Genomic DNA, 24,996 nt, shown 5'->3' with positions numbered 1-24,996 from the left:
AAAGGATTGGTGAGCTTGAAGAAATGACCTCTGAAAGTGAACATAGAAAAGAACAGATGAAGAAAAGAATAGAAAAAACTGAACAAGGTCTCAGGGAACTAAATGACAGCAAAAGGCATACAAACATACATGTAATGGGTGTCCCAGAGGAGAAGAGAAGGGAAAAGGGGCAGAAGGAATATTTGAAGAAATAATGTAGAAAATTTCCCAAACTTATTGAAGAAAAAAGATATCCATGTCCAAGAAGCACAATGTACTCCCATCCGAAAAAATCCAAACAGACTGACTCCAAGACACATACTCATCAGAATTTCACATGCTGAAGACAAAGAGAGAATTCAGAGAACAGCAGAGAAAAACAATGCATAACATAGAAGGGATAAGATTAAGTGCTGATTTCTCACCAGAAATCATGGAGACAAGAACACAGTGGTCTGATGTATTTAAGATACTACAAGAGAAAAACTTCCAGCCAAGAATATTATTGGGAAAGCAGATTTGTCCTAAATGATAGGGTGTCCGCCTACCACATAGGAGGACTAAGGTTCAAACCCAGGACCTCCTGACCCGTGTGATGAGCTGGCCCACGTGACCTGCTGATGTGTGCAAGGAGTGCCCTGTCACAAAAGAGTGTCCCTGGTGAGCGCCATGCGCAAGAAGTGCGCCCCATAAGGAGAGGCATCCCACGTGAAAGAAAAAAAAAAGTTCAGCCTGCCCAGGAATGGCAACGCACCCACGGAAAGCTGATGCAGCAAGATGATGCAACTAACGAGATACAGATTCTGGGTGTCGCTGACAAGAATACAAGTGGACACAGAAGAACACACAGCAAATGGACACAGAAAGCAGACAACTGTGGGGGGGTGGGTGGAGGAGAGAGAAATAAATAAAAAAATAAATCTTAAAAAAAAAATAATCTTGGGAAACGGACTTTGGCCCAGTGGTTAGGGCGTCCGTCTACCATATGGGAGGTCCGCGGTTCAAACCCCGGGCCTCCTTGACCCGTGTGGAGCTGGCCATGCGCAGTGCTGATGCGCGCAAGGAGTGCCGTGCCACGCAAGGGTGTCCCCCGCGTGGGGCCCCCACGCGCAAGGAGTGCGCCCGTGAGGAAAGCCGCCCAGCGTGAAAAGAAAGAGCAGCCTGCCCAGGAATGGCGCCGCCCACACTTCCCGAGCCGCTGACGACAACAGAAGCGGACAAAGAAACAAGACGCAGCAAATAGACACCAAGAACAGACAACCAGGGGAGGGGGGGGGGAATTAAATAAATAAATAAATCTTTAAAAAAAAAATAATAATAATAATCTTATATGCGGCAAGACTCTCTTTCAAAAACGAGGGCAAGATTAGAATATTCACAGATAAACAGAAACTGAGAGAATTTCTAAATAAGAGACCAGATTTTCAGGGACTAGTAAAAGGGTATGCTTGAGCTTGAAAAGAAAAGACAGGAGAGACTTGGAAGACAGTCTAGAAATGAAGATTATAGCAATAAAAGTAATTACAAGTGTCAAGAGTGGGGAAAATAAAATATGCAGATAAAACTCAAATACTCAGGAATAAACTTAACCAATGATGTAAAGCACTTGTATTCAGAAAACTGCAACTCAAAGTTAAATAAAAAAAGGCCTAAATAACTGGAAGAACATTACATGCTCATGGACTGGAGACTAAGTATCATTTAGATGTCAATTGTTCTCAAACTGATATACATTCAATTTGATAAAAATTCTACCAACATTTAAAAAAACATGAAAATACAATAATCAAATTTATTTGGAAGGGTAAGGGATCCTGAATAGCCAGTAACTTCATAAAAAGGAACACCAAACACTCATCTCCAGACTTTAAATCATATTACCTAACTATAGTGTTATCAACAGTATGGTACTGGCATAGAGACAGACACAGACTAACAGAATCAAATTTATGGTTCAGGAACAGACCCTCACATGTATGGTCAAGTGATTTTTGACGAGCCTGTCAAACCCACACAGTTTGGGCAGAACAGTCCATTCAACAAATGGTGCTGAAAGAATTGGATAGCCATAGCTCAAAGAAGGAAAGAGGACCCTTATCTCACACCTAATGCAAAAACTACTCAAAATGGATCAAAAAATAAAAATAAAAGCAAGAACCATGAAACTTCTAGAAGAAATTGTAGGAAAATATCCTCAAGACCTGGTGGCAGGTGGTGAATTCTTAAAGGAGATAAGAGGAGGACCGAGATGGACTACTGCTGTTTAATGTTCAGGAATCCTTGAAACATGTGCGCCATTCTCTCTATTTGCGATTGCCATGAGAGGAACACAATGGCAAAGATTAAGCTCATATTTTTCCATTTTCTGTTAACTTTGCAATGTAGAAAGTTGAAGTTTATGGGTCTCCCAGTTCATTTCAATTTGACTGTTTAAATCTTTTTTCAGTTAATAAAAAATTCTTGTAAAAAAAAAAAAAGCTAGTTGCAACACCTGACACCTTTACTGTCCAATTTCGGAAAAATATCAAAAAGGTGTGAATTTAACGTTATATAGTTAAAACGTGGGATAACGGGTGATATCTGCGGTCTTATTGTACATATTTTCCAATTTAAATTGCGTTTTCATATATAATTTGCGTAATCCTTAAGACCAGGCTTTCGTATTTGGGGAAAGTAACAATAGCTTTAAACGCAAAACCGGATGGTGAGGGGTGCAATGAAAGGATCGATAAACGAGGTCTCAGACTTTCCTGAGAGACCAGAGGGGCGCTGCCCCGGCCCCCCGGAGGCTTCTGGGAAATGTGGTCCTCAAGTTCGCGGATCACCCAGCGGAGAACCCGGGGAACCGCGCGAAACACCTGCGACTGCGCATGTGCACTTTTGTGAGGGCGCCCGTGGCTGCCCTTCCACCACCCCAGCCGCGAGTGGGCGACTGGGCCCCCGTCTCGTGTGTCCTCGCCGCCTCGCTCCGTGCCCTGACCTGGCACTGAGCCGCGACTGGGGGTGCCCTCCAGGTACAAGGGAGACTGCTAGGCGGCTCCGCGGGGCTGGGGGCCGATGGACCAGGGATGTGGGATGGCCTCGAGCCCGCGCGGAGTGGGAGCCCGAACTTCGGCGACTCGCAGGCAGCGGTGACCCTCGGGGCGGCATCCGGGGCTGCCGCGCGCTCCTCTGAACTTGGCGGGGAGAGGCCCGTCGCGAGACTTGCCTGCCTTCCTTTGTCAGGGGAGGCGGCCCCCCGAGGCGGCGAGGGCGCCGGGCCGTGCCCGAGCGACTCCGGCGGCTTTGGGGGACGCGCGCGTGACCAGGCCCCGGCGGCGCGGGGCGAGGCTGGGGGCGGGGCAGGCGCACCTGGCGGCGCCCGGGCCTGGCGGGGTGTGGCGGGAGCGCTGAGCGCCTCGGCGTGTTGCCCGAGGCGCTCTGCGTGCCCAGGTGAACAGCTGTGGGCGCTGGCAAAAGTCATTTCAGCAAAACGTTCAGCGAATCCTCGCATCTCTCCTGTGAGGTCCTTATCTGCGCCTCGGAAAAGCGAAGTGATTTATCCAAGGTCATGCAGCGCGCTGGACTTTACGTACAGGGGTGACCAATGTTTGTCTTTTACCTTTGCTCACTGGTCATTTTTGCCACGCAGACGTCTTTAGTTTCTCTGTACCTGAATTTACTGTTCTTTCCTTTTTTGGCTCCTGGAAGCCTGCCACTTTTAGATTATGCAGAGGTTTTCCAGGGGTCCCTACTAGGACTTAAGAACCAATTGTATTTTTTAAAAGTTTCTGTTGATACATTTATTGCCCTGCCGTAATGATTGCGTTAAATTGGAGGAGATTTTAAAATGATGTCTGTCTTCCTCCTATACACCTTGCCGTTTGTTCTAGTCTTTGTTCCTGCTCCTCAGCAACCTTTTATAATTTTATTCATGAAAGGTTTTGCATTTTTCTTCACTCCTTCCTATGTAGTCCTTTGTTGCTATTGGAGATGCAATCTTTTTTCCATTATTTTGTCTTTTTTCTCCTGTAGTTGTTGGTATTTCTTACTCTTCTTATTTTGTGTATTTGGAATTTCTCCATCCCCCCCCCCCAGTTGATTAGTTTACCTAATGATTGCCTGTTACTGTTTTCAAAGAAAACACTATCTGTAGGACCTGAAGTAATGTCTCCTCTCTCTCTTTTTTTAAAGGAGGTACTGGCGATTAGACCCAGGACCTCCTACATGGTAAGCATGAGCCCAACCACTGAGCTACAACTAGCTCCCTGTATAGCATTCTTGATATGGCTAATTTGTGTCTTTTCTTTTTTTTAATTACCCTTTGGTCAGTCTGGCTAGAGGTTTATCAATATTAATCTTTTGAAAAAACCAGGTTTTCTTTAATATAATTTTTTTTCTTTTTCAGTTTAATTGATTTCTGCTCTTTATTATTTCCTTCCTTTTGCTCACTTTGGATTTAATTAACTCTTTCTACTTTCTGTAAAGATGGAAGCTAAGATAATTGATTGAGACCTTTCCTGTTTCCTAACATAGTTTAATATTGTAAATGTCCCTCTAAATATGATTTAGCCTCATTTTGATGTGTTGTGTTTTCATTTCCATTCAATTCTAAATTATTTCAAAATTTCCCTTGTGATTTTCTTTCAGCCTTTGGTAATTTAGAAGTGAATTGTTTAATTTCTGAAGGTCTGAGGATTTTCCAGATTTCTGTTATTACTCTCTAGTTTAATTCTACTTTGGTTAAAGTATATATAAATTATATATATATACTAAACAAATACAGCTTATTGGTACATATTAATAAAGCATACAGTTCATCCAAAGTGTGCAATCAGTGGTATTTGGTATAATCATAGCTGTGCATTCATCACCTCAATCATCATCAGAGCATTTTCATTATTTCAGTAATAATAATAAGCAACAAATAATTAATCACCTCTTGATCTCCATATGCTTCTCCTGCATAGCTCCTATTTCTGGCTATTTTTACACAATTATTTATTAAGCAATTTTATTGAGGTATATTCATTTACCATATGATCTATCCAAAGTTATAAACAGTGGTCTTTAGTATTATCACCAGTGGCCTTTAGTATAATCACAATGTTGTGCATTGTGTAATGAATTTTAGAACAATTTCATTACTCCAGAAAGAAAAGCTGCACGCCCCTTAGCAGTCCTTCCCCAGCCCTGTATAACCATAATCTAATCTCATCTTTATAAATTGATTTATATTTAAATTTAAATAATTGGAATCATACAATATGTAGTACTTTGTGTCTGCTTTCTTTCAGCTAACGTACACTTGTTTGATTTCAAGAAAAAAATCTTATATATGCAATTTTACCCATATTCATATATCACATGCTGTATTATTATGCTTTATAGTTCTGTGTTATGTTTTTAGCTTTCCTTTTAGTAAATATACATGACATTAGACTTTTGCTTTAAACCCCAAATGGAATTTTTCCCCTAATTTCCTCCTCAGGTTGTTCAATACTGGTGCACAAAAGCATTGATTTTTTTCTTGTGTTGATTTTTGTATCCTGTCACTTTGCTGAATTTGTTTATTAGCTCAAGTAGCTTTGTTGTAGACATTTCAGAATTTTCTAAATATAGGCTCATGTCATCTGTAAATAGTGAAAGGCTTAATCTTTTCCTATCTAGATGCCTTTTCATTATTTTCTTGTCTAACTGCTCTTTCAAGAACTTCTAGCACAATGTTGAGCAACAACAGTGGTGACAGTGGGCATCCATGTCTTGTTCCCAATCTTAGAGGGAAAACTTTCAACCTCTTCCCATCGAGTATGATGTTGACTGTGGGTTTTTCATAGATTCCTTTTTTCATATTGAGGAATTTTCCTTCTATTCCTATTTTTCAAAGTGTTTTGCAAGAAAGAGTGCTGGATTTTGTTGAATGCCTTTTCTGCATCTATTGAGATGATCATGTGGCTTTTTCCTTCATTTGTTAATGTGATGTATTCTTATGCTGAACCAGCCAGGAATAAATCCCATTTGGTTGTGATATATAATTCTTTTGATATGCTGTTGGATTCTGTTTGCAAGTATTTTGTTGAGAATTTTTGCATCTGTGTTGTTCAGAGAGATCAGTCTGTAATTTTCTTTCCTTGTAGTGTTTTTATTTAGTGTTGGTATTAGGGTGACATTGGCTTCATAAAATATGTTGGGTAATTTTCCCTCCTCTTCAATTTTTTGAAAGAGTTTAAACAGGATTGGTGTCAATTCTTTTTGAAATGCTTGGTATAATTCAATGTGAAGCCATCTGGTCCTGAACTTTTCTTTGTTGAGAGAGTTGATGACTGATTCAATCTCTTTAAATGTGATTTTTTGTTAAGTTATTATATTTCTTTTAGTGTCAGTGTAGACTGTTATTGTATTTCAAGTAGTTTATCCATTTCATTTAGGTTGTCTGTTGGCATACAGTTTCTCATAATATCCTCTTTTTAAAAAAATTTATTCATTTTTATTTATTTCTCTCCCCTTTCCCCCCTTTACCAGTTGTCTGCTCTCTGTGTCCATTCACTGTGTGTTTTTCTGTGTCCTCTTGTATTCTTGTCAGCAGCACCAGGAATCTGTGTCTCTTTGTTTCATTCTCTTGCTACATCAGGTCTCTGTGTGTATGGCACCACTTCTGGGCAGGCTGCACTATTTTTGCATGGGGCTGTTCTCCTTGTGGGGTGCACTCCTTGTGTGTGGGGCTTCCCTATGCAGGGGACACCCCTGCGTGGCACAGCAGTCCTTGTGCACATTAGCACTGCGCGTGGGCCAGCTCAGCACATGGGTCAAGGAGGCCCTGGAGATCGAACCCTGGACCTCCCATGTGGTAGGTGGATGCTCTCAGTTGAGCCAACTCCACTTCCCCATAATATCCTCTTATGATCTTTTTATTTCTGTGGGGTCAGACTTAATTTCTCCCCTCCCCTTTCATTTCTGAATGTGTTTAATTGCATCTTTTTTTTTTCTTTGTTAATATTGCTAGGGGGTTGTCAATTTTATTAATCTTCTCAAAGAATCAGCTTTTGATTTTGTTGATGTTCTTTTTTGTTGTTGTTGTTCTCAGTTTCATTTATTTCTTCTCTAATCTTTATTATTATTATTTTTTCCTTCTGCTTGCTTTGGGAGTGGTTTCCTATTTTTCTAGTTTCTCTAGTTGTTCAGTTATATCTTTGATTTTAGCCTTTTCTTCTTTTTTAATATAGGTATTCAGGGGTATAAATTTCCCTTGCAGAACTGCCTTCATTGTATCCAGTAAATTTTAGTAAATGTGTCTTGTTTTCTTTCGTCTCACTGTGTTTACTACTATCACTTTCAATTTTTTCTTTGACCCACTGATTAGGATTGTGTTGTTTAGCCTGCACACATTTGTGGATTTACCTCTTTCCTATTTCTCATTTTCAGTTTTATTCTATTATGATCTGAGAAGGTGCTTTGTATAATTTCAATCTTTTTATATTTATTGAGAGCTGCATTGTGACATAATATGTGATATATCCTGGAGAAAGATCCATGGGCACTTGAGAAGGATGTATAACTTTCTGTGTTTGGGTGCAACTTTCTGCATATTTCTATTAGGTCTAACTCGTTTTTCATATTGTTCAAGTTCTCTGTTTCCTGGTTGATCTTCTGTCTAGTTCTATCTAAAGAAGTGAGTGGGATATTGAAGTCTCAAAGTATTGTAGTGATGTCTATTTTTTCCTTTGTTTTGCCAGGGTTTGCCTCATGTATTTTGGATCACCCTAGTTAGGTGCATAGATATTTACGACTGTTATTTCTCACTGGTGGATTGTCCCTTTTTTTAGTATTTAATGGCCTGTAGCTCATAACTTTTTTGCACTTAAAGTCTGTTTTGTCTATTATTAGTGTATGTATCCCTCCTCTTTTTTGGTTACTGTTTGCATGGAGCATCTTTTTCCAGCCTTTCACTTTGAGCCAGTTTATATCCCAGTGTCTAAGGTGAGCCCTTTGTAGGCTGCATATTAATGGGTTATGTTTTTTAATCCATTCTCTCAGTCTAAATTCAATATTACTGTAATGCATTATTTTCTTCCACTCTTCTGTTGTTTGGTTTTCATATGTCATATCTTATTTTCATCTGTCTTTTTCCTCTTTTGTCCATCCTTTCTGCTATTCTTCTTTCTCCAAGCCTCTCCTGTCTTTTTCTTTCAGGCTCTAAGATTTCCTTTAATATTTCCTGGAATGGTAGATTCTTTTTTATTAACTCTCTTAGTTTTTGTTTGTTTGTGAATATTTAGAACTCACCTTCATATTTGAAGGGCAGTTTTGCTGGATAAGAATTCTTGGCTGGCAGTTTTTCTCTTTCAGTATCCTAATTGTATCATATCACTGTCTTCTCGCCTCCATGGTTTCTGATGAGAAATCCACACTAAGTCTTACTGGGCATCCTGTGTATGTGATGGTTTGCTTCTCCCTTGCTGCTCTCAGAATTTTCTCTTTATCTTTGATGTTTGATGTTCTGAGTAGTATATGTCTTTGAGTAGGTCTGTTTGGATTCATTCTGGTTGGGGTATGCTGTGCCTCTTGGACATGCAAGTTCATTTCTTGCATGAGAGTTGGAAAACTCTCAGCTTTTGTTTCCTAAATACTCTTTTTGCCCCTTTTTCTTTCTCTTCTCCTTTTGGAATGCCCATGGCCCATGACAGGTATGTTGCTGCAGGAGTGCCCTGCTTCCATTCTCTTCTTTCTCTGTTCTTTTCTCTCTTCAATTTCAACTGTTCTCTTTTTGATATCACTTATTCTTTCTTCTATCATTTCATATCTACTCTTGTATGCCTTTAATATACGTAATGAATTTTTTTTAACAAATCCATTTTATTGATGTGTATTAATTTAGCATACAGTTCATCCAAAGCATACAATCATTGGTATGTAGTGTAATTACATACTTACGCATTTGTCACTTCAGTTATTATTAGAGCATTTTCACTATTTCAAAGTAATAAAAAAACAACAACAAGAGAATTCTTCACCTCTCAATCTCTGTTTACTCTGCTATACATGGCTGCTATTTATGGCTATTTTTGCAGTTATTTATTTAGTTATGAAGCAGTTTTACTGAGATATATTCATAAACCATACACTCTTAAGTGTATAATCAATCACTTTTAGTATAATCACAATGTTGTGCATGTATCAGTGCAAAAACTTTTAGAATTCTTTCTTTCTTTTTTTAAGATTTAGTTTTTATTTCCCCTCCCCCCCCATATGCTCTCTGTGGCCATTCACTGTGTGTTCTTCTCTGTTTGTATTCTTGTCAGTGGCACTGGGAATCTGTGTCTCTTTTTCTTGCATCATCTTGCAGCATCAGTTCTCCGTGTGTGCAGTGCCACTCCTGGGCACTCTGCACTTTTTTTGTGTGGGGCGGCTCTCGTTGCGGGGCACCCTCCTTGCGCATGGGACTCCCTTATGCAGGGGCAGTACTGAGTGGCACAACACTCCTTGCGTGCATCACCTCTGTGTGTGGGCCAACTTGGTCAGCACGGGTCAGGAGGCCCTGGGTTTGAAGTCTGGACCTCTTAGATGGTAGGCAGACACTCTTATCAGTTGTACCAAATTTGCTTCCTATAATTATTTAATTACTCCAAAAAGAAAAACTCCATACCCCTTAGTGTATCTTCCTTAGACCTACATAACAGCTACCTAACTTTCAGCTTTATAAATTGATTTATATTTACATTTTATATAAATGCAGTCATACAATATGTTACACAATATATTTCATTCATAGTAATGCTGTCATACAGTATTTGTCCTTTTGTGTTTGGCTTGCTTCACTCAAAATAATGTTCTCCAACTTCATCCATGTTGTAATATGCTTTACAACTTCATTTATTCTTACAGCTGCATAATATTCCATCATGTAAAAACACCAGTTTGTTTTTCCTCTCATCGGTTGATTGACACCTGGGTTGTTTCCATATGTTTTTTTGTTTTTGTTTTTTGTTTTTGTAATTATCCCCCTCCCCTATTGTTATTTGCACTCACTCTCTGCTCATTTTCTTTTTAGGAGGCACTGGGAACCAAATCCAGGAACTCCCATGTGGATGGGAGGTGCCTGATTGCTTGAACCACCTCCGGTCCCACTTGTTTTGTCTTTCATTGTGTTTCCTCATTGCGTCTCTTCATTGCATCATTTTGTCAAGTTATCTTGTGTCAGCCTGTCAGCTTGCTGTCTTGCGTGTATTCTTAGGAGGCATCAGGAACTGAACCTCGGAACTCCCATGTGGTAGTGGATGCCCAACTGTGTGAGCCATATCCGCTTTCCCACATGATGTGTGTGGGGTTTTTTTTTTCTGTCTTTTCTCCCCTCCTCCCCCACACCCTGCTGTTTTGCTGTCTGTGTCCATTTGCTGTGTGATCTTTTAGTCTGTTTCTTTTTGTTTTCTCTTCTCGTTTTCTCCTCAAGTGTTCACCAGGATTCAATTCTGGGGACTTCGATGTGAGAGAGAGGTACCCTGTGGCTTGCGCCACCTTAGTTCCTGGCTTCTGTCACATCTCGCCTTGACTCTCCCCATGTCCCTTTGCTGTGTTGCTCCCCACTCAGGCCTGGCTCACTGAGCAGGCCTTGCACACCTTTACCAGGAGGCCCCACGGATCGAACCCGGGTCCTCCCGTATGGTAGAGGGAAGCCCAATCACTTGAGCCACATCTGCTTCCCCCATTATAGTGTTTTTTTATCCCAACTCTTCTGGGGCTTTAATATATTCCTTTTCTTTAGCCATTTCTTCTTTTTTCTTAGCATGGCTTGTGAGTTTTTACTAATGTTTACGCATCTGATTATGTTGGTGAGTTTACTCAGATGATCAATTTCTCTCTCTTTCATAGGGACTTAGTGGGCAGAGGCTGTGTGTTGCTGCTGTTTTTAATCTTGGTGCAGCCTGTTCTGGATCTTTAGGATTGTCCCTGTTAGTTGCTCAAATTTATGTTGACAATTTCAGTTTTTAAATTGATGTGTTTATACCATTTATTTATGGAGTTAGAGTAAAATCTATTATCTTGCTATTTTTTCTGTTCATTCATCTGTTTTTATTCCTTTTTCTGCCTACTTTTGGATTAAGAATTTTTTTATGATTCTGTTTTATCTCTACTACTGACTTATAATTTATGCCTCTTTTATGAAAAATTTGGGTGTAGTTGCCCTAGGATTTACAATAAATATCTGTGGACCTAAATGATATTTACTGCTTCATGTTTAGTGTAAGTTCTTATAAATGTTTTTTTCCCAATTCCATCCTCCCATCTTTTATTGTCATACACTTTGCATTTACATATGCTATAAATTCACAAAACTTTGCTACTGTTATACTTTTGCTTTAGGTAGTCTGTTCTCTTTCAGAATGATTAAAAGTAAGGAAAAATGTATTTTATATTTATCTTCTTTTTAACTATTCCCAGAGCTCTTCATTTCTGTTAGCTGAGTTTCTGTTTACCAGCACATTCCTTCTACTTGGAGAACTTCTTTTAACTTTTCTTGTAGTGCAGGTCTATTGGTGGTGAGTTCTCTCTCTCAGTTTTTATATGTTTTTAAAATTTTTACTTCACTTTATTTTTTGAAGTATATATTTGCTGGGTATAGAATTCTGGGTTGATATTTTTTTCTTAAAGCATTTTAAAAAAGATTTTGCTACTTTTTTTTTTTTTTTTTTTGGTTCATATTCTTTTGACTTTTACAGTTTCTGATGAGAGTGGCTGTGGTTGTCTTGGTTTGGCTGTATACAATGTGCCTTTCCTTGTTTTGTTTTCAAGACTTTTCTTCACTTTTGCTTTCAGTAGTGGATGGTAAATGATATATCTAGGTGCAGGACTTGTTTTCGTTATTGGCTTTTTTGGTATTTATCCTCTTTGGATAAATTCTCTGACCTTCTTTGACCTGTGGTTTGATATCATTCATTACTTCTGGTAAATGCTCAGCAGTTACCTGTTCAGATAAATTTTTGTCCTGTTTTCTCTCTCTTTCCATACATATTTATTAGACCATTTGATATTGTCCCCCAACTCTTGGGTGTCCTCTCCTTCCCCCACCCCAACTTTTTCCCATTTTTTTATTAGTTTGGATTATTTCTTTTGACCTATCTTCAAGTTCACTGAAATTTTTCTAGGCACTTCTGAGTTTACTAAGTCTTTTGTGGTTTTTTTTTTTAAAGATTTATTTTATTTATTATTTCTCTCCCCTTCCCTCCCCTCACCCTGGTTGTCTGTTCTCTGTGTCCATTTCCTGCATGTTCTTTTTCCACTTCTGTTGTTGTCAGCAGCACGGGAATCTGTGTCTCTTTTTGTTACGTCATCTTGCTGAGTCAGCTCTCCGTGTATGCGGCGCCATTCCTGGGCAGGCTGCACTTTCTTTCACGCTGGGCAGCTCTCCTTACGGAGCGCACTCCTTGTGCATGGGGCTCTCCTACGCGGGGGACACCCCTACGTGGCACGGCACTCCTTGCGTGCGTCAGCACTGCGCATGGGCCAGCTCCACACAGGTCAAGGAGGACCGGGGTTTGAACTGCAGACCTCCCATTTGGTAGACGGACGCCCTAACCACTGGGCCAAGTCCGCTTCCCTTACTAAGTCTTTTGAAGGTATTCTTTCATCTCTATTACTGTTTTTTCTTTTCTAGCATTTCCATTTGATACTTTATTGGAGTTTCCATCTCTCTACTAAAGGTCCTTGTGATGGTTCGGTTAATGTGCCAACTTGGTCAGGTAGTTGTGCCCAGTTGTTTGGTCAAACAAGCATTGAGCTAATTGTAATACAAAGATATTTATGGGCTTTAGTCATCAGTGAATTTACTGCATAGATGGCTGATTACACTGATTACATCTACATCAACCAGGGAGAGTGCTGTCAGCAATGAGTAATGTTTTATCCAATTAGTTGAATGCCTTAAAAGGGGAAGTGATTTCAGCATTCAGAGTGAGTTTCCCAGCTTATCTTTGGACAGCCAACATCTCCTGGAAACTCAAGGACCTTCATTGGACTTTCATCTGAACCCCTGGTTTGCACCCTGCCTGCGGAACCTGGACGTGTGCATCCCCACATTAACGTGAGAGACTCTTATATAAAATCTCATACTATTACAGATATCTCCTGCTGATTGTTTCCCTAGAGAACTCTGACTAATATAGTTCCTATTTGTCCATGCATGTTGTCCATCTTTCCCAAAAGACTCATTAACATATGTATCATGATTACTTTAAATTCCCTCTCTGCTATTTCAGCAGTTGAGCCATCTCTGAGTTGGTTCTGTTGATTTGTTTGATTCTTAATAGTGGGTTGTTTCATTCTTGCTTTTTTGGGTGTCTCATGGTAATTCTATGGAACGCTTGTCATTATATGTAGAAAACAGGTTTATTCACACTTTTCCTCTTCTTGAGTCTATTTTGTTTCCTTTAAAAAATGTGGGTTTTTTATTTTATTATTTTTCTTGCCCTTTCTAGGTAAGATTTCATATTTGCTGGTATATAGTTTTCATCGTAGTCTCTTACAGTATTTGTAAATAATCTATATATCTTATGTTTTATGTTCTCTTAAAATTACTAATATGATTTATTTGTTTCTGCTTTTATGGGTTCTTAAAAACTTTTGAAAGATTTGTTTTACTAATCTTCTCAAATAAACATTTTTTAAAAATTTTATTGATCTACAGTATTTGCTTTTCAGTTTGAATAACTTGTGCTTTATTATAATTTCCTACTTTCTCTGGATTTATGCTGTTCTTTTTGTTATTGTTCAATTAGACAGTTATTTCAACATTTTAAATATCTGTACAAGCATTTAAGTCTCTATAACATTCTGTCACAGTACCATATCTGCTGCATCTCACAACTTTTAAAATGTGTTATTTCATGATCAGTTCTAAATATTTTGACTTCTCCATTATATATTCTTCTTTTACATATTAGTTACTTAAGATTATTTTTACTTCCAAGTATAATTGATTGGGTTATGTGGTTGTTTTTCTGCCACTTATTGATAAGTTAACTTATTTTGGTTAAAGTATTCTGTCATGTTCTTTGATACTTGTTGAATCTTTCCTTGTAACAAGAATTCCTTTATTATCGTCAAAGATCCAATGAGTATTAAAATTTCCTAGTTATCATATCATATGAAATGAAGTTATCTCATACTTTATTTTTTCACTTACTTTGTTCAAATCTGGATCCAAATAAGGTTCATACATTATAATCAGCTGGTATGTCAATAAGTCTCTTTTAATGTATAGGTTTTCCTCAATTTCTTTCTTTCTGAAATAACTTAATCACTTATCTTGTATAGTTTTCCATAGTCTAGATTTTGCAGACTGCCTGTTCTGTTGTTATTTAACGTGCTCACCAGTTTCTTGAATTTCCTGTAAATTGGTTGTCAAATGTGCTCAGATTCAGGTTTGACTAGGAGAGGCCCAAAATCTTCATAGGTACTATTGTGTTCTTCCATCAGGACTCTGCTTTGACTTTCTTCCTGTGATACTTCTTTTGTGATATTTCTAGCCACTGATGATCATTGCTTAGATCCATAATTTAATTAGGACTGAAGAATGGTAATTTTCTCATTCTAGCATTTTTTTGTCTTCCTCTCACTGTTTAGTCTGAGAAGGAGTTTTTATAGGAAAAACATTTTTGTCTTATATTTCATTACTTTCTTTGTATTTCAGATATGTTTATGTTAAAAAGACTTTTCTTCCTTGGGTTATTCCTTTATTGTTTTATGTAGGGTAACATACTTTATTCTTACCAATGTCCTCCAATCTGAAAACCTGTTTTCTACCTGGTTAGTTTAGATGATTTATATTTTTTATAATTTCTGTTATTTGGATACACTTCTTTATAATGTAGTGCTTTATTATTATGAGTGGCCATAATTTTTCCCTTTGTTCCTTCCTCCATTTCTGCTTTCCCTTGATTCATAGTTTGTCTCATATTTCCTCTTTTTCCTCTTCTAGAAGTAGAGCCTTTCATTCTCCTAATAATTTATTTTTTTAATATTTCATTTTATTTATTTTTACCCCCACTCCAGTCCCTCTCATTGTCTCCTTTTAGTGTCCATTCGCTGTGTGTTCTGTGTCTGCTTGTATTCTCCTTAGGCGGCTCCAGGAACCAATCCTGGGATCTTCTGGAGTGGGAGGGAGGCAGTTACTCTCTTGCACCACCTCAGCTCACCTGCTCTGCTACATCTTCTTATTTTCTCTCCTCTGTGTCTCTTGTTGTGTCATCTTGGCTGTACCAGCTTTCCACACGGGCCAGCACTCCATGTGGGCCAGCTCGCCATGTGGGCCAGCTTGCCCTCACCAGGAGGCCCTGGGCATCGAACCCTGGACCTCCTTCCTGTCTGGTAGACGGGAGCCCAATTGCTTGAGCCATTTTTGTATTTTATTTCCCTTTTGTATTTTATTTTATTTTAAGACAATCCCCCCCTCCCCCAGATGTCTTCCTCATCTGTCTGCTCATTGTCTGTTTGTCTTCTTCAGGAGGCACCAGGAACCAAACCCAGAACCTCCTATTTGGGAGGGGGCACCCAACTGCTTGAGTCACAACTCCTCCCCCTCCTCTAATAGTTATTAATGTGTACACATTACTTAATGTTGCAAATTCAAAGAACTTAACGTGTTTTAATTATGGTTTCCTTGCTCAAGTCTTGTTTTGTTTTCCACTTCTTTTACTTCTACTCTTTGTCTTTTTAAAATAACCCTCAAATTGATTGTTGCTATTATTTTTGTTTTGTATGTGTTTGTTTTACTTTACCAGCCTTTGTACTGCCTTCTTAGAAAGTTCCTTGTCAGTGTCTTCATAACCCTGCCAAAGTCTCAAGTCTATAGGTGGGTGCTGCCACTGCCTGGTCCTTTCTGCCTTTTCCAAAGAGACAAAGGGACTATTCTATGGAGTTGTATTTTCCCAAGTGGTGTAGGGAATTCTAACCAGGTAATTCGAGGAGTTGTGAAGTGTGTCATATCTTTAATAACAATGTCTTCCTTTATCCTCTATTCCAGTTCTGCCTTTGTAGTTCTCTGCCTTTACCAAAAGCTACAGGACATGAACAGATCCCAGGTAAGTTGCTATTTATTCCTCAGTCTCTCTCAGTGCATTTGAGGAAGTTTGTAAAGGAGGAGACAGTGAAATAGAAAAATTATAAATGAGTAAATCTTAAAGAAAACAGGTAGCAATAACTGGTCCATACAAAGAGCAACAAGACAATTATGTGACTTGCATTGATTATATATGTCAATTCTGTGGTTCTTTAGCCTTAGTTTTGAACAAATGGTACAGGCCTTCATAAAGATGGTGTTTTAGACAGCATCCCTAAAAACAACCCAAATTAAGTAGGTTATCAGTTTGTCTGTGACTGTTTCATGTAACATGCTTCAGTGGAAGTGCCAGGTATAAGAGTGCATATATTATTTTTCTAATCAAATTAGCATGATGCTCAAGCACTCAGTAAATATGTGAATGCGTGCTTAAAATTTCCCCTATCCCCACATGGGATAGCATTGTTATTACTTTCTTGAGTAGCTCTCAGGTATTTATATATGCATATTTACGCAAGTACAAATACAGCTTACTCTAAGTTTGCATATTAATCACGCTATTCTGTGTGTCTGTGCTTTTTATCATGTAACAGTATATCCTCAAAATATTTTATCAGTTCATTCAGTGATTCCTTGTTATTTTTTTCCTCATTTTCTTTTATTGTGTACTATAACATATACAGAGGAGCATTATAACATGTATAACAAACATGTGTACGTTAAAAAGAATAATAATAAAATGGGTGCCCATGTACCCACCTAGCTAAGAAACAGAGCATTACATACTCTTTGCTGCTCTCTTTTTCCCTTCGCCGTGTGTTCTTCTGTGTCTGCTTATATTGTCATTAGGCGGCTCCGAGAACCGATCTTGGGACCTTCCGGAGTGGGAGAGAGGTGATCAATAATTTCTTGCTTCACCTCAGCTCCCTGTTCTGCTAAATCTCTTATTGTGTCTCCTCTGTGTCTCTTGTTGCATCATCTTGCTGTGCCAGCTCTCTGTGTCAGCTGCCCTGTGTGGGGCGGCACTCCACATGGGCCAACTCGCTATGTGGGCCAGCTTGCCTTCACCAGGAGGCCCTGGGCATCAAACCCTGGACCTCCTATATGATAATTGGGAGCCCAATTGCTTGAGCCACATCCATTTCCCAAACCTACTCTTTATAATGCATTCTCTCCTTGATTTCTCCTCATAGGTGGTCATTGTCTAGACATTTTTCTTGCTCATTGCCTTGCTTTCTTAATGGTTTTATCACTTATGTGTATGCATCTTTAATCAATATAAAATTTAGTTTTGAAAAACTAAAATAGGAATTAACATTGCCTTGTTTTGTATAACATTCATTCTGATTGGTGGAGGTTTTTTTCCTTCCAGACATATGAGATCTAACAGATATCCTTTCATGCACTTATAAACACTTCATCAAAACTTAGGCTTTTGTTTTTTCTTTTAATTTTTAGTAACATACAACTAAAGGTTCCCCTTTTAAACTACATTCGCATATGTAGTTCAGCGCTGTTAATTACATTCACAAAGTTGTGCTTCCCTTACCATCAATTTCCAAAACTTTACAATCAACCCCAGTAGAACCTCTGTCTAATTTAAGCCTAACTCCCTATTTCCTACCCCCAACCCCGCCCTGGGTAATCTAGATTCTAGATTCTGTCTCTATGAATGTGCTTATTCTAATTATTTCTTTATCAGTAAGAGCATACAATATTTGTCCTTCTGTGTCTGGCTTATTTCACACAACCTGATGTCTTCATGATTCATCCATATTGTTGCATGTTCAGGACTTCTTTTTTTTTTTTAGTCTGTATTTTATTTCATTGTGTGTATATACCACAGTTTGGTTTTCCATAATTCGGTTGATGGACACTTGGGTTGCTTCCATCTTTTTTAGTTTTTTGTTTTAATAACTCTTTTTTACAAATTACATTAGCCAGTGTTAGAAAGCAGAAACCACTCATGCGTTGCCGGTGGTAGCATAAAGTGATACACCTTACTAGGGAGCAGTGTGGTAATACTTTTCAAGCAAGCACAAATCTAGCTTTGTACAGAAATTTCGCAACTATTGGACAAAGGCTTCTAGGAGAAGATGCACTAAAGAGGATCTCTGGCTCATAGCCTGGCTTCAGCTTTGAGTTTACTTGGGGAAGTCATTGTCAAGGTCATGAGTAAGTTCTGGGAAACTATAGTGAGAATCAGGTATTGAATGTCTTACACAATATAATAATTAATAGAAGGAGTGGGCTGCTCTATGTATTTTTTTTAATTTTTAAAAAGTTTTTAAAAATATATCACTCATACATAAACATACATAATAAGTGTATAATAGTTGTGACCTTACAAAACAAAAATATATAATATCATACTTATATAACATCTCACCCTACCACCAATAACATATTATTTTTAAACCTTTTTAACGAATGATTAAAGAGCATTGTCAAAATATTATTACTAAAGAAAGTTTTTTCCCCTAACCAATCCTACTATTATTATCTTTATATCATTTATATATGAACATACATAAACGATTAAGTGTATAGTAAGAGTTGTGAACTTACAGAGCAAACATGCATAACATCATACAGGGGTCCCATACGTCACCACCAACACCTTGCATTGTCATGAGACGTTTGTTACAAATTATGAAAGAATATTGTCAAAATCTTACTACTAATCATAGTCCTTATCTTACATTTGGTGTGTTTTCCCCCAACCCACCCTATTATTATTTTTTAAATATATTTTTTTATGACAGAAGTTGTAAACTTACAAAACAATCATGCACATGTGCGGAATTCCCAAAGAACACCCCTCCCTCAACACACCACAATGCGGTGCATCATTTACTACAGATAAAATAATATCATCTGATTATTACCATGTCCATAGTGTACATTTGGCTCACATTTTCCATACTGCCTCAATATCAACACAGTACATCTTTTGCATAGATGTAAGAATATGTTATTACTATTAACTACAGTCCATAGGTCACTCCAGCTGTGTTTTTCCCATGCTTCTCCACATTCCCAACACCCTGCAATAGTGGTGAACATTAGCTCTAGCTCACAAAGGACACTCTTGCATCTGTACCATCAACCACAATTCTCACCCACCTCTTGGTTTACTGTGCTATCCAGTTCCTAGATTATTCTCTAGCATTTTGTCAGTTGGCATTTACATAACCAGACTACCATTTTCAGTCACATCCCCATTTATAAACTAACTGTTACTCCCTGTGTGTTACCATCCACTCTATACATTTACACACTTTCATAGTAAAGCTAATTAAAACTTCTCATACATTAAACATCAGTAGTCCACTCAGTCCTTCTCTTATCTCCTTTAAGAATCCACCACCTACCACCAGGTCTTGAAGATATTTTCCAATAATTTCTTCTAGAAGTTCCATGGTTCTTGCTTTTATATTTAGTTTTTTGATCCATTTTGAGTTAATTTTTGGATAAGGTGTGAGATAGGGATCCTCTTTCCTTCTTTCAGCTATGCTATCCAATTCTTTCAGCACCATTTATTGAATGGATCTTTCTGCCCAAACCGTGTGAGTTTGACCATACCTGTGCGGGTCTGTTTCTAAACCATAAATTTGGTTCCATTGGTCTGTTGTTTCTGTCTTTAGGCCACTACCATGCTGTTTTTACCACTATAGGTAGGTATTATGATTTATAGTCTGGACTTGTGCATTTATTTTTCCCTTTTATGATATTTCTGGCTATACAGGACTCCCCACCCCTCCAAACAAATTTAATGATGATGTTTTCAATTTTTTCTTTAATGCTGGTGGAATTTTTATCAGGATTACATTAAATCTGTACATCAATCTGAGTAGAATTGACATCCTAATGATATTTAGTCTTCCAATCCATGAGCATAGAATGTTCCTCCAGCTATCCAGGGCTTTTTTTATTTAACATTGAGTTGCAGTTTTCCAAATACAAGTTTTCCACATCATTGGTTAAATGCATTCCCATTTGAGTTCCACCTGTCACATTCTACCTTTCACCATTCTTTCGACACTTTTAGTTTTATTGATATAATCTTCATTTCTAGACTCTCTTCCAGGCCCCTCTCTCCTGTCTTTTCTTTTCAGGCTCTAGTACACCCTTTAGTATTTCCTGAAAATCTGGTCTCTTGCTTGGAAATTCTCTCAGTTTCTGTTTATCTGTGAATATTCTAATTTCACCCTCATTTTTGAAAGACAGTATTGTGGGATATAAGATTCTTGGCTGGAAGTTTTTCTCTTGAAGTATCTTAAATATATCAGACCACTGTCTTCTTGCCTCCATGATTTCTGGTGAGAAATCAGCACTTAATCTTATTGAATATCCCTTATATGTTATGCATTGCTTTTCTGTTGCTGCTCTCAGAATTCTCTCTTAGGCCTTCGACATTCTGATGACTATGTGTCTTGGAGTTGGTCTCTTTTGATTTTTTCAGGTGGGAGTATGTCATGCTTCTTGGACAAGGACATCTATGTCCTTCAGTAGGCCTGGGAAATTTTCTACTATTATTTCTTCAAATATTCCTTCTGCCCCTTTACCTGTCTCTTATCCTTCTGGGACACCCATGACATGTATATTTGCACGCCTTTTGCTATCATTTAGTTCCCTGAGACCTTGTTCGTTTTTTACTATTCTTCATTTGTTCCTTTGTATTGTCACTTTCAGAGGCCATTTTCTCAAGCTCACCAATCCTTTCTTCTGCCTCCTCAAGTCTGCTATTATATGATTCCAATGTTTTTTTAATTTCATTGATTGTACCTTTCATTCCCATGAGATCTGCTGTTTTTCTATGTATGCTTTCAAATTCTTCTTTGTGCTCATCCAATGTCTTCTTAATATGCTTAGTCTCTTTAGCCATCTTATTGAATTTATTAAGGAGATTTTTTTGGAATATCTATAATTAGTTGTCTCAACTCCTTTACGTCATCTGGAGGTTTATCCTGTTCCTTAAACTGGGCCATAGCTTCCTGTTCCTCAGTCTGGATTGTAATTTTTTGTTGGTGTCTTCTCATCTGGTTTACTAGAGTATTTATTCTGAGTGCAGTTTTTCTCTTTAGTTTAGGGCCTCTTATCCTTTCTCCCTTGCTGTTTGTACAGTAGGAGCCAAGCATGTAGTTGGTGCTGTAAGCTGTGGAGGCTCAAGCTGCCCTCATTGTGCCAGGGACCAATGAAGCTTCTTCCAACTTTCTCCTTTGCCAGAGGTAGGGACAAAGTCACAGCTATGTGGAATAATCCAAGTGCAGGCCTAGACTGTAGTTGCCCAGAGAGATGAAGCTTCACATCCCTTTCTTCCCTGCCTGGGGCAGGTATGGAGTTGCAGGTGTGGGCAGCAGTCTATGCAGTGCAGATCCAAGTTGACCGCAGTTGCCCTGATAGTCTCATTTTCAGTCTGTGCCAGCCAACGTTACCTGCAGTTACCTGTATAGGCTGGTGCAGACTCTTCATCCTCCTCCCCGCCAGAGGCAGGACTGAAACCTAGGCTAGGGCTGCAGGGTGGTCTGAGTGAAAGAAACTCGTTCCTGCTGACACGGAGAATTTCAGTCAGCCCGAATTCCCTTATGGCTGGGGACAGAATCAGAATGGTGGCTACTGACATATTTCGGCCTTGGGCTGGTTCACACCTCAGCTGTTCCCAGGGTTATCTCTTAGCCAGCCAGGTCTACCAATCGTAGCCAAAATCAGCAACGAGCTGTGCCCTCCTCCCCTGTTTCTGGGAAATGGAGCTTCCAATTCCAGGCCCAGAACAGCTCCTGCGGTGGCTTGTGCCGCCAGAGTAAGATAATCCCCAGCCTTTGCGGCTTGGCCAGTAATTTCCCGGAAAGGCTGGTGCAGGTCCCTGCAGCTTCCTCCCTGCTGGAGGTAGCTCTGGGGCCTAGGCTGGAGCTGCACTCTGTTCTGGATGGAAAGAAGCCAGTCCCCACCAGTACTGGGATTCTCAGTCCACTGCACTTCCCCTCATGCCAGGCACAGAGTTAAGATGGTGGCTCCTGACCTTTTTCTGACTTGGACAGGCTCAAACTTTAGCCGTTCTCAGGATTATACTTTAGCCCACTGAATTTACTCATCAGTAGTTGAAATTGGTGCCCAATCGTCTCTTCCTCCCCTGTTTTGGGGAAGTGGAGCTTTCAATTGCAGCCACGGAATAGCTCCCGAGGCAGCTTTTGTCTCCAGTGGAGGATGGGCACCGGTCTTTGGGGCATGGAGCACTCCACTTATGAGTCTTCTCTGCAGATGGGCAGACTCCTCCTTCTACTCCTTCAAGGACATTGCAGGATGCTCTTCTAGTCTCCTGGAGCCCCCAAACACGTGCTTCACCTAGCTCCAGAGCGCTCTGGGTGTTTACTAACTGCCCTGTAGCAGGAGCTGACTCTAGGAGCTCCTTACTCTGCCGCTATCTTGCTTGTTTCCTGCTCTGTATTTTTTGCTTATCTCACTGGTCACCTGCCAACTTTCAGGAGTAGAGGAAAGGAGAAGACTTCTGTGGGATACAGTGAGTATCCTAATCTGATCCAAGGCAGCCTGTGTGGAGGGAAGAGGCAGATGTCATCAGCATGTCGTCGAGAGAAACCAAACCCAGTCCAGGTAAGAATCTGGGCCAGGTTCAACCAAACCTTCTGTGCTCGGGTTAAAAAGGCAGAACGAGGGAAGTGGCCTTGGCTCAATGGTTAGAGCATCTGCCTACCACATGCGAGGTCCATGGTTCAAACCCAGGGCCTCCTTGATCCATGTGGAGCTGGCCCATGCACAGTGCTGATGTACACAAGGAGTGCCGTGCCACGCAGGGGTGTCCCCCGCATAGGGGAGCTCCACGCACAAGGAGTGCACCCCGTAAGGAGAGCCGCCCAGTGCAGAAGAAAGTTCAGCCTCCCCAGGAATGGCAAGACACACACGGAGAGTTGACGCAGCAAGATGACACAACAAAAAGAGACACAGATTCCCATTGCCACTGACAAGGATAGAAGCAGACACAGAAGAACACTCAGCGAATGGACACAGAACAGACAACTGGGGTGGGCTTGGGAAGGTGAAGGGGAGAGAAATAAATAAAAATAAATCTTTAAAAAAAAATAAAAGGCAGTACAATTATGACAGCCCTCAAAATGCCTGCTTTTGAATCACACTGTTCCAGTCTACACTGTAAGCACCTTCATGCAGAAGAGAATCACTGCTGTGCTGTGATCTCCCTTCAAACTCCTCCTAGGGATTTCCTCTGGTCATTCTTGTTCTGATATGATAATTTTTTTTTCATCATCAATGAATATTTAACGACTATATACATCAAATGGAAAAACTGTATTGCTGTTAGAACCAACAATTTTTAAAATGTATTTATGTACATTCTCTGAAGAAAAATAAGTGCTTATCTACAAGGAAGTGTGTAGTTATTCAAGGCTAAAAGGTTCATATTACCAAAATAGAACATCTTGTGCACATGCCAGTCAACTAGAAACATTTTAATAAATGATAGCCATAAATTATATGGAATATTATGTGGAAATTAAAAATAGTGGGAAAAATATAATAATGAGACAAATGTACATTTACCTACCTGAAAATATCCCTAAAACCTTACATACCTAAGAAAATATGTTGAAGAACTGTACCCATCCATGTTATATACTATAATACAAATACATGGAAAAAAATTTTTTTTAATATTTTTCATTATTTTTTAATATCCCAATTTTTAAATTTTATTTTTTAGGCCAATTTATTATTATTATTTTTTTGTCTTTATTTTTCTAATGTTACATTAAAAAAATATGAGTTCCCCATAAGGCCCCTACCCCCCTCCCTCCACTCCTGCCCCCATAACAACCACCTCCTCAATCATCATGAGACATTCATTGCATTTGGTGAATACATCTCTGAGCACTGCTGCACCTCATGGTCAATGGTCCACATCATAGCCTACACTCTCCCACAGTCCACCCAGTGGGCCATGGGAGAGCATACAATGTCCAGTAACTGTCCCTGTAGCACCACCCAGGACAACTCCAACTCCCGAAAATGCCCCCACATCACATCTCTTCCTCCCACTCCCTACCCACAGCAGCCACCATGGCCACTTTCTCCACACCAATGCCACGCTTTCTTCGATAACTAATCACAATAGTTTATTGGGAAGTGGACTTGGCCCAGTGGTTAAGGCGTCTGTTTACCACATGGGAGGTCCGTGGTTCACACCCCGGGCCGCCTTGACCCATGTGAAGCTGGCCCATGCGCAGTGTTGATGCGCGCAAGGAGTGCTGTGCCACGCAGGGGTGTCCCCCAAATAGGGGAGCCCCACGCACAAGGAGTGCACCCCATAAGGAGAGCCGCACAGCACGAAAGAAAGTGCAGCCTGCCCAGGAATGGCGCTGGCACACATGGAGAGCTGACACAACAAGGTGATGCAACAAAAAGAAACACAGATTCCCGTGCCGCTGACAACAACGGAAGCCGACAAAGAACATGCAGAAAATAGACACAGAGAACAGACAACCAGGGTGGGGGGGAGAAGGGGAGAGAAATAAATAAATAAATCTTAAAAAAAAACAACAATAGTTCATGAATAGAATATCAGTAAGTCCACTCTACTCCATACTCTATTCCTCCATCCTGTGGTCCTTAGAGTGGTTGTGTCCCCTCCACATCTATATCAAGAGGGGGCTTAGATTCCACATGGATGCTGGATGTAATTCTCCTGCTTTCAGTTGTTGGCACTCTTGGCTCCCTGGTGTGGTTGATTGACATTCTTCACCTCCATGTTAGATGAGTGGGGTAAGACCAATAAACCAGAGTGTAGGAGTTGCAAGTCTGTTGAGGCTTAGGGCCTAGCTATCACATGGTCAGTCCAGAGATTCAGGTCCCCTGGGTATACATTAAACCCCAGCACCAACTACAGTTCCGGTAAAAGAAACAGGAGAGGCTTGTGGGCAAAGATCACATCTGAGTCCAGGGCCATCACACAGGAA

General features: G+C 39.7%; 1 protein-coding gene across 3 annotated transcripts in view; it reads left to right on the top strand.

The window, feature by feature from the left end:
• The first annotated feature begins 2,802 nt into the window (after positions 1-2,802).
• Positions 2,803-24,996, top strand: part of LOC101429250 (zinc finger protein 1 homolog) — a 43,251-nt gene continuing 21,057 nt past the window's right edge. The window contains exons 1-4 of one of the 3 annotated variants that reach the window (XM_071209062.1): positions 2,803-2,993; positions 4,153-4,188; positions 15,974-16,031; positions 22,495-22,621. In XM_071209062.1, coding sequence (XP_071065163.1) covers positions 22,580-22,621 — 42 coding nt within the window. In that variant the 5' untranslated portion in view covers positions 2,803-2,993; positions 4,153-4,188; positions 15,974-16,031; positions 22,495-22,579. Of the gene's footprint in view, positions 2,994-4,152; positions 4,189-11,739; positions 13,034-15,973; positions 16,032-22,494; positions 22,622-24,996 lie in introns of those variants that run through there. The other 2 variants (XM_058279693.2, XM_012528198.4) reach the window with 2 other exon arrangements.

The sequence above is a fragment of the Dasypus novemcinctus genome, chromosome 18 (assembly GCF_030445035.2).
Source record: "Dasypus novemcinctus isolate mDasNov1 chromosome 18, mDasNov1.1.hap2, whole genome shotgun sequence".
Taxonomy (NCBI): Eukaryota; Metazoa; Chordata; class Mammalia; order Cingulata; family Dasypodidae; genus Dasypus; species Dasypus novemcinctus.
This window is presented reverse-complemented; position numbering and strand designations above follow the sequence as displayed.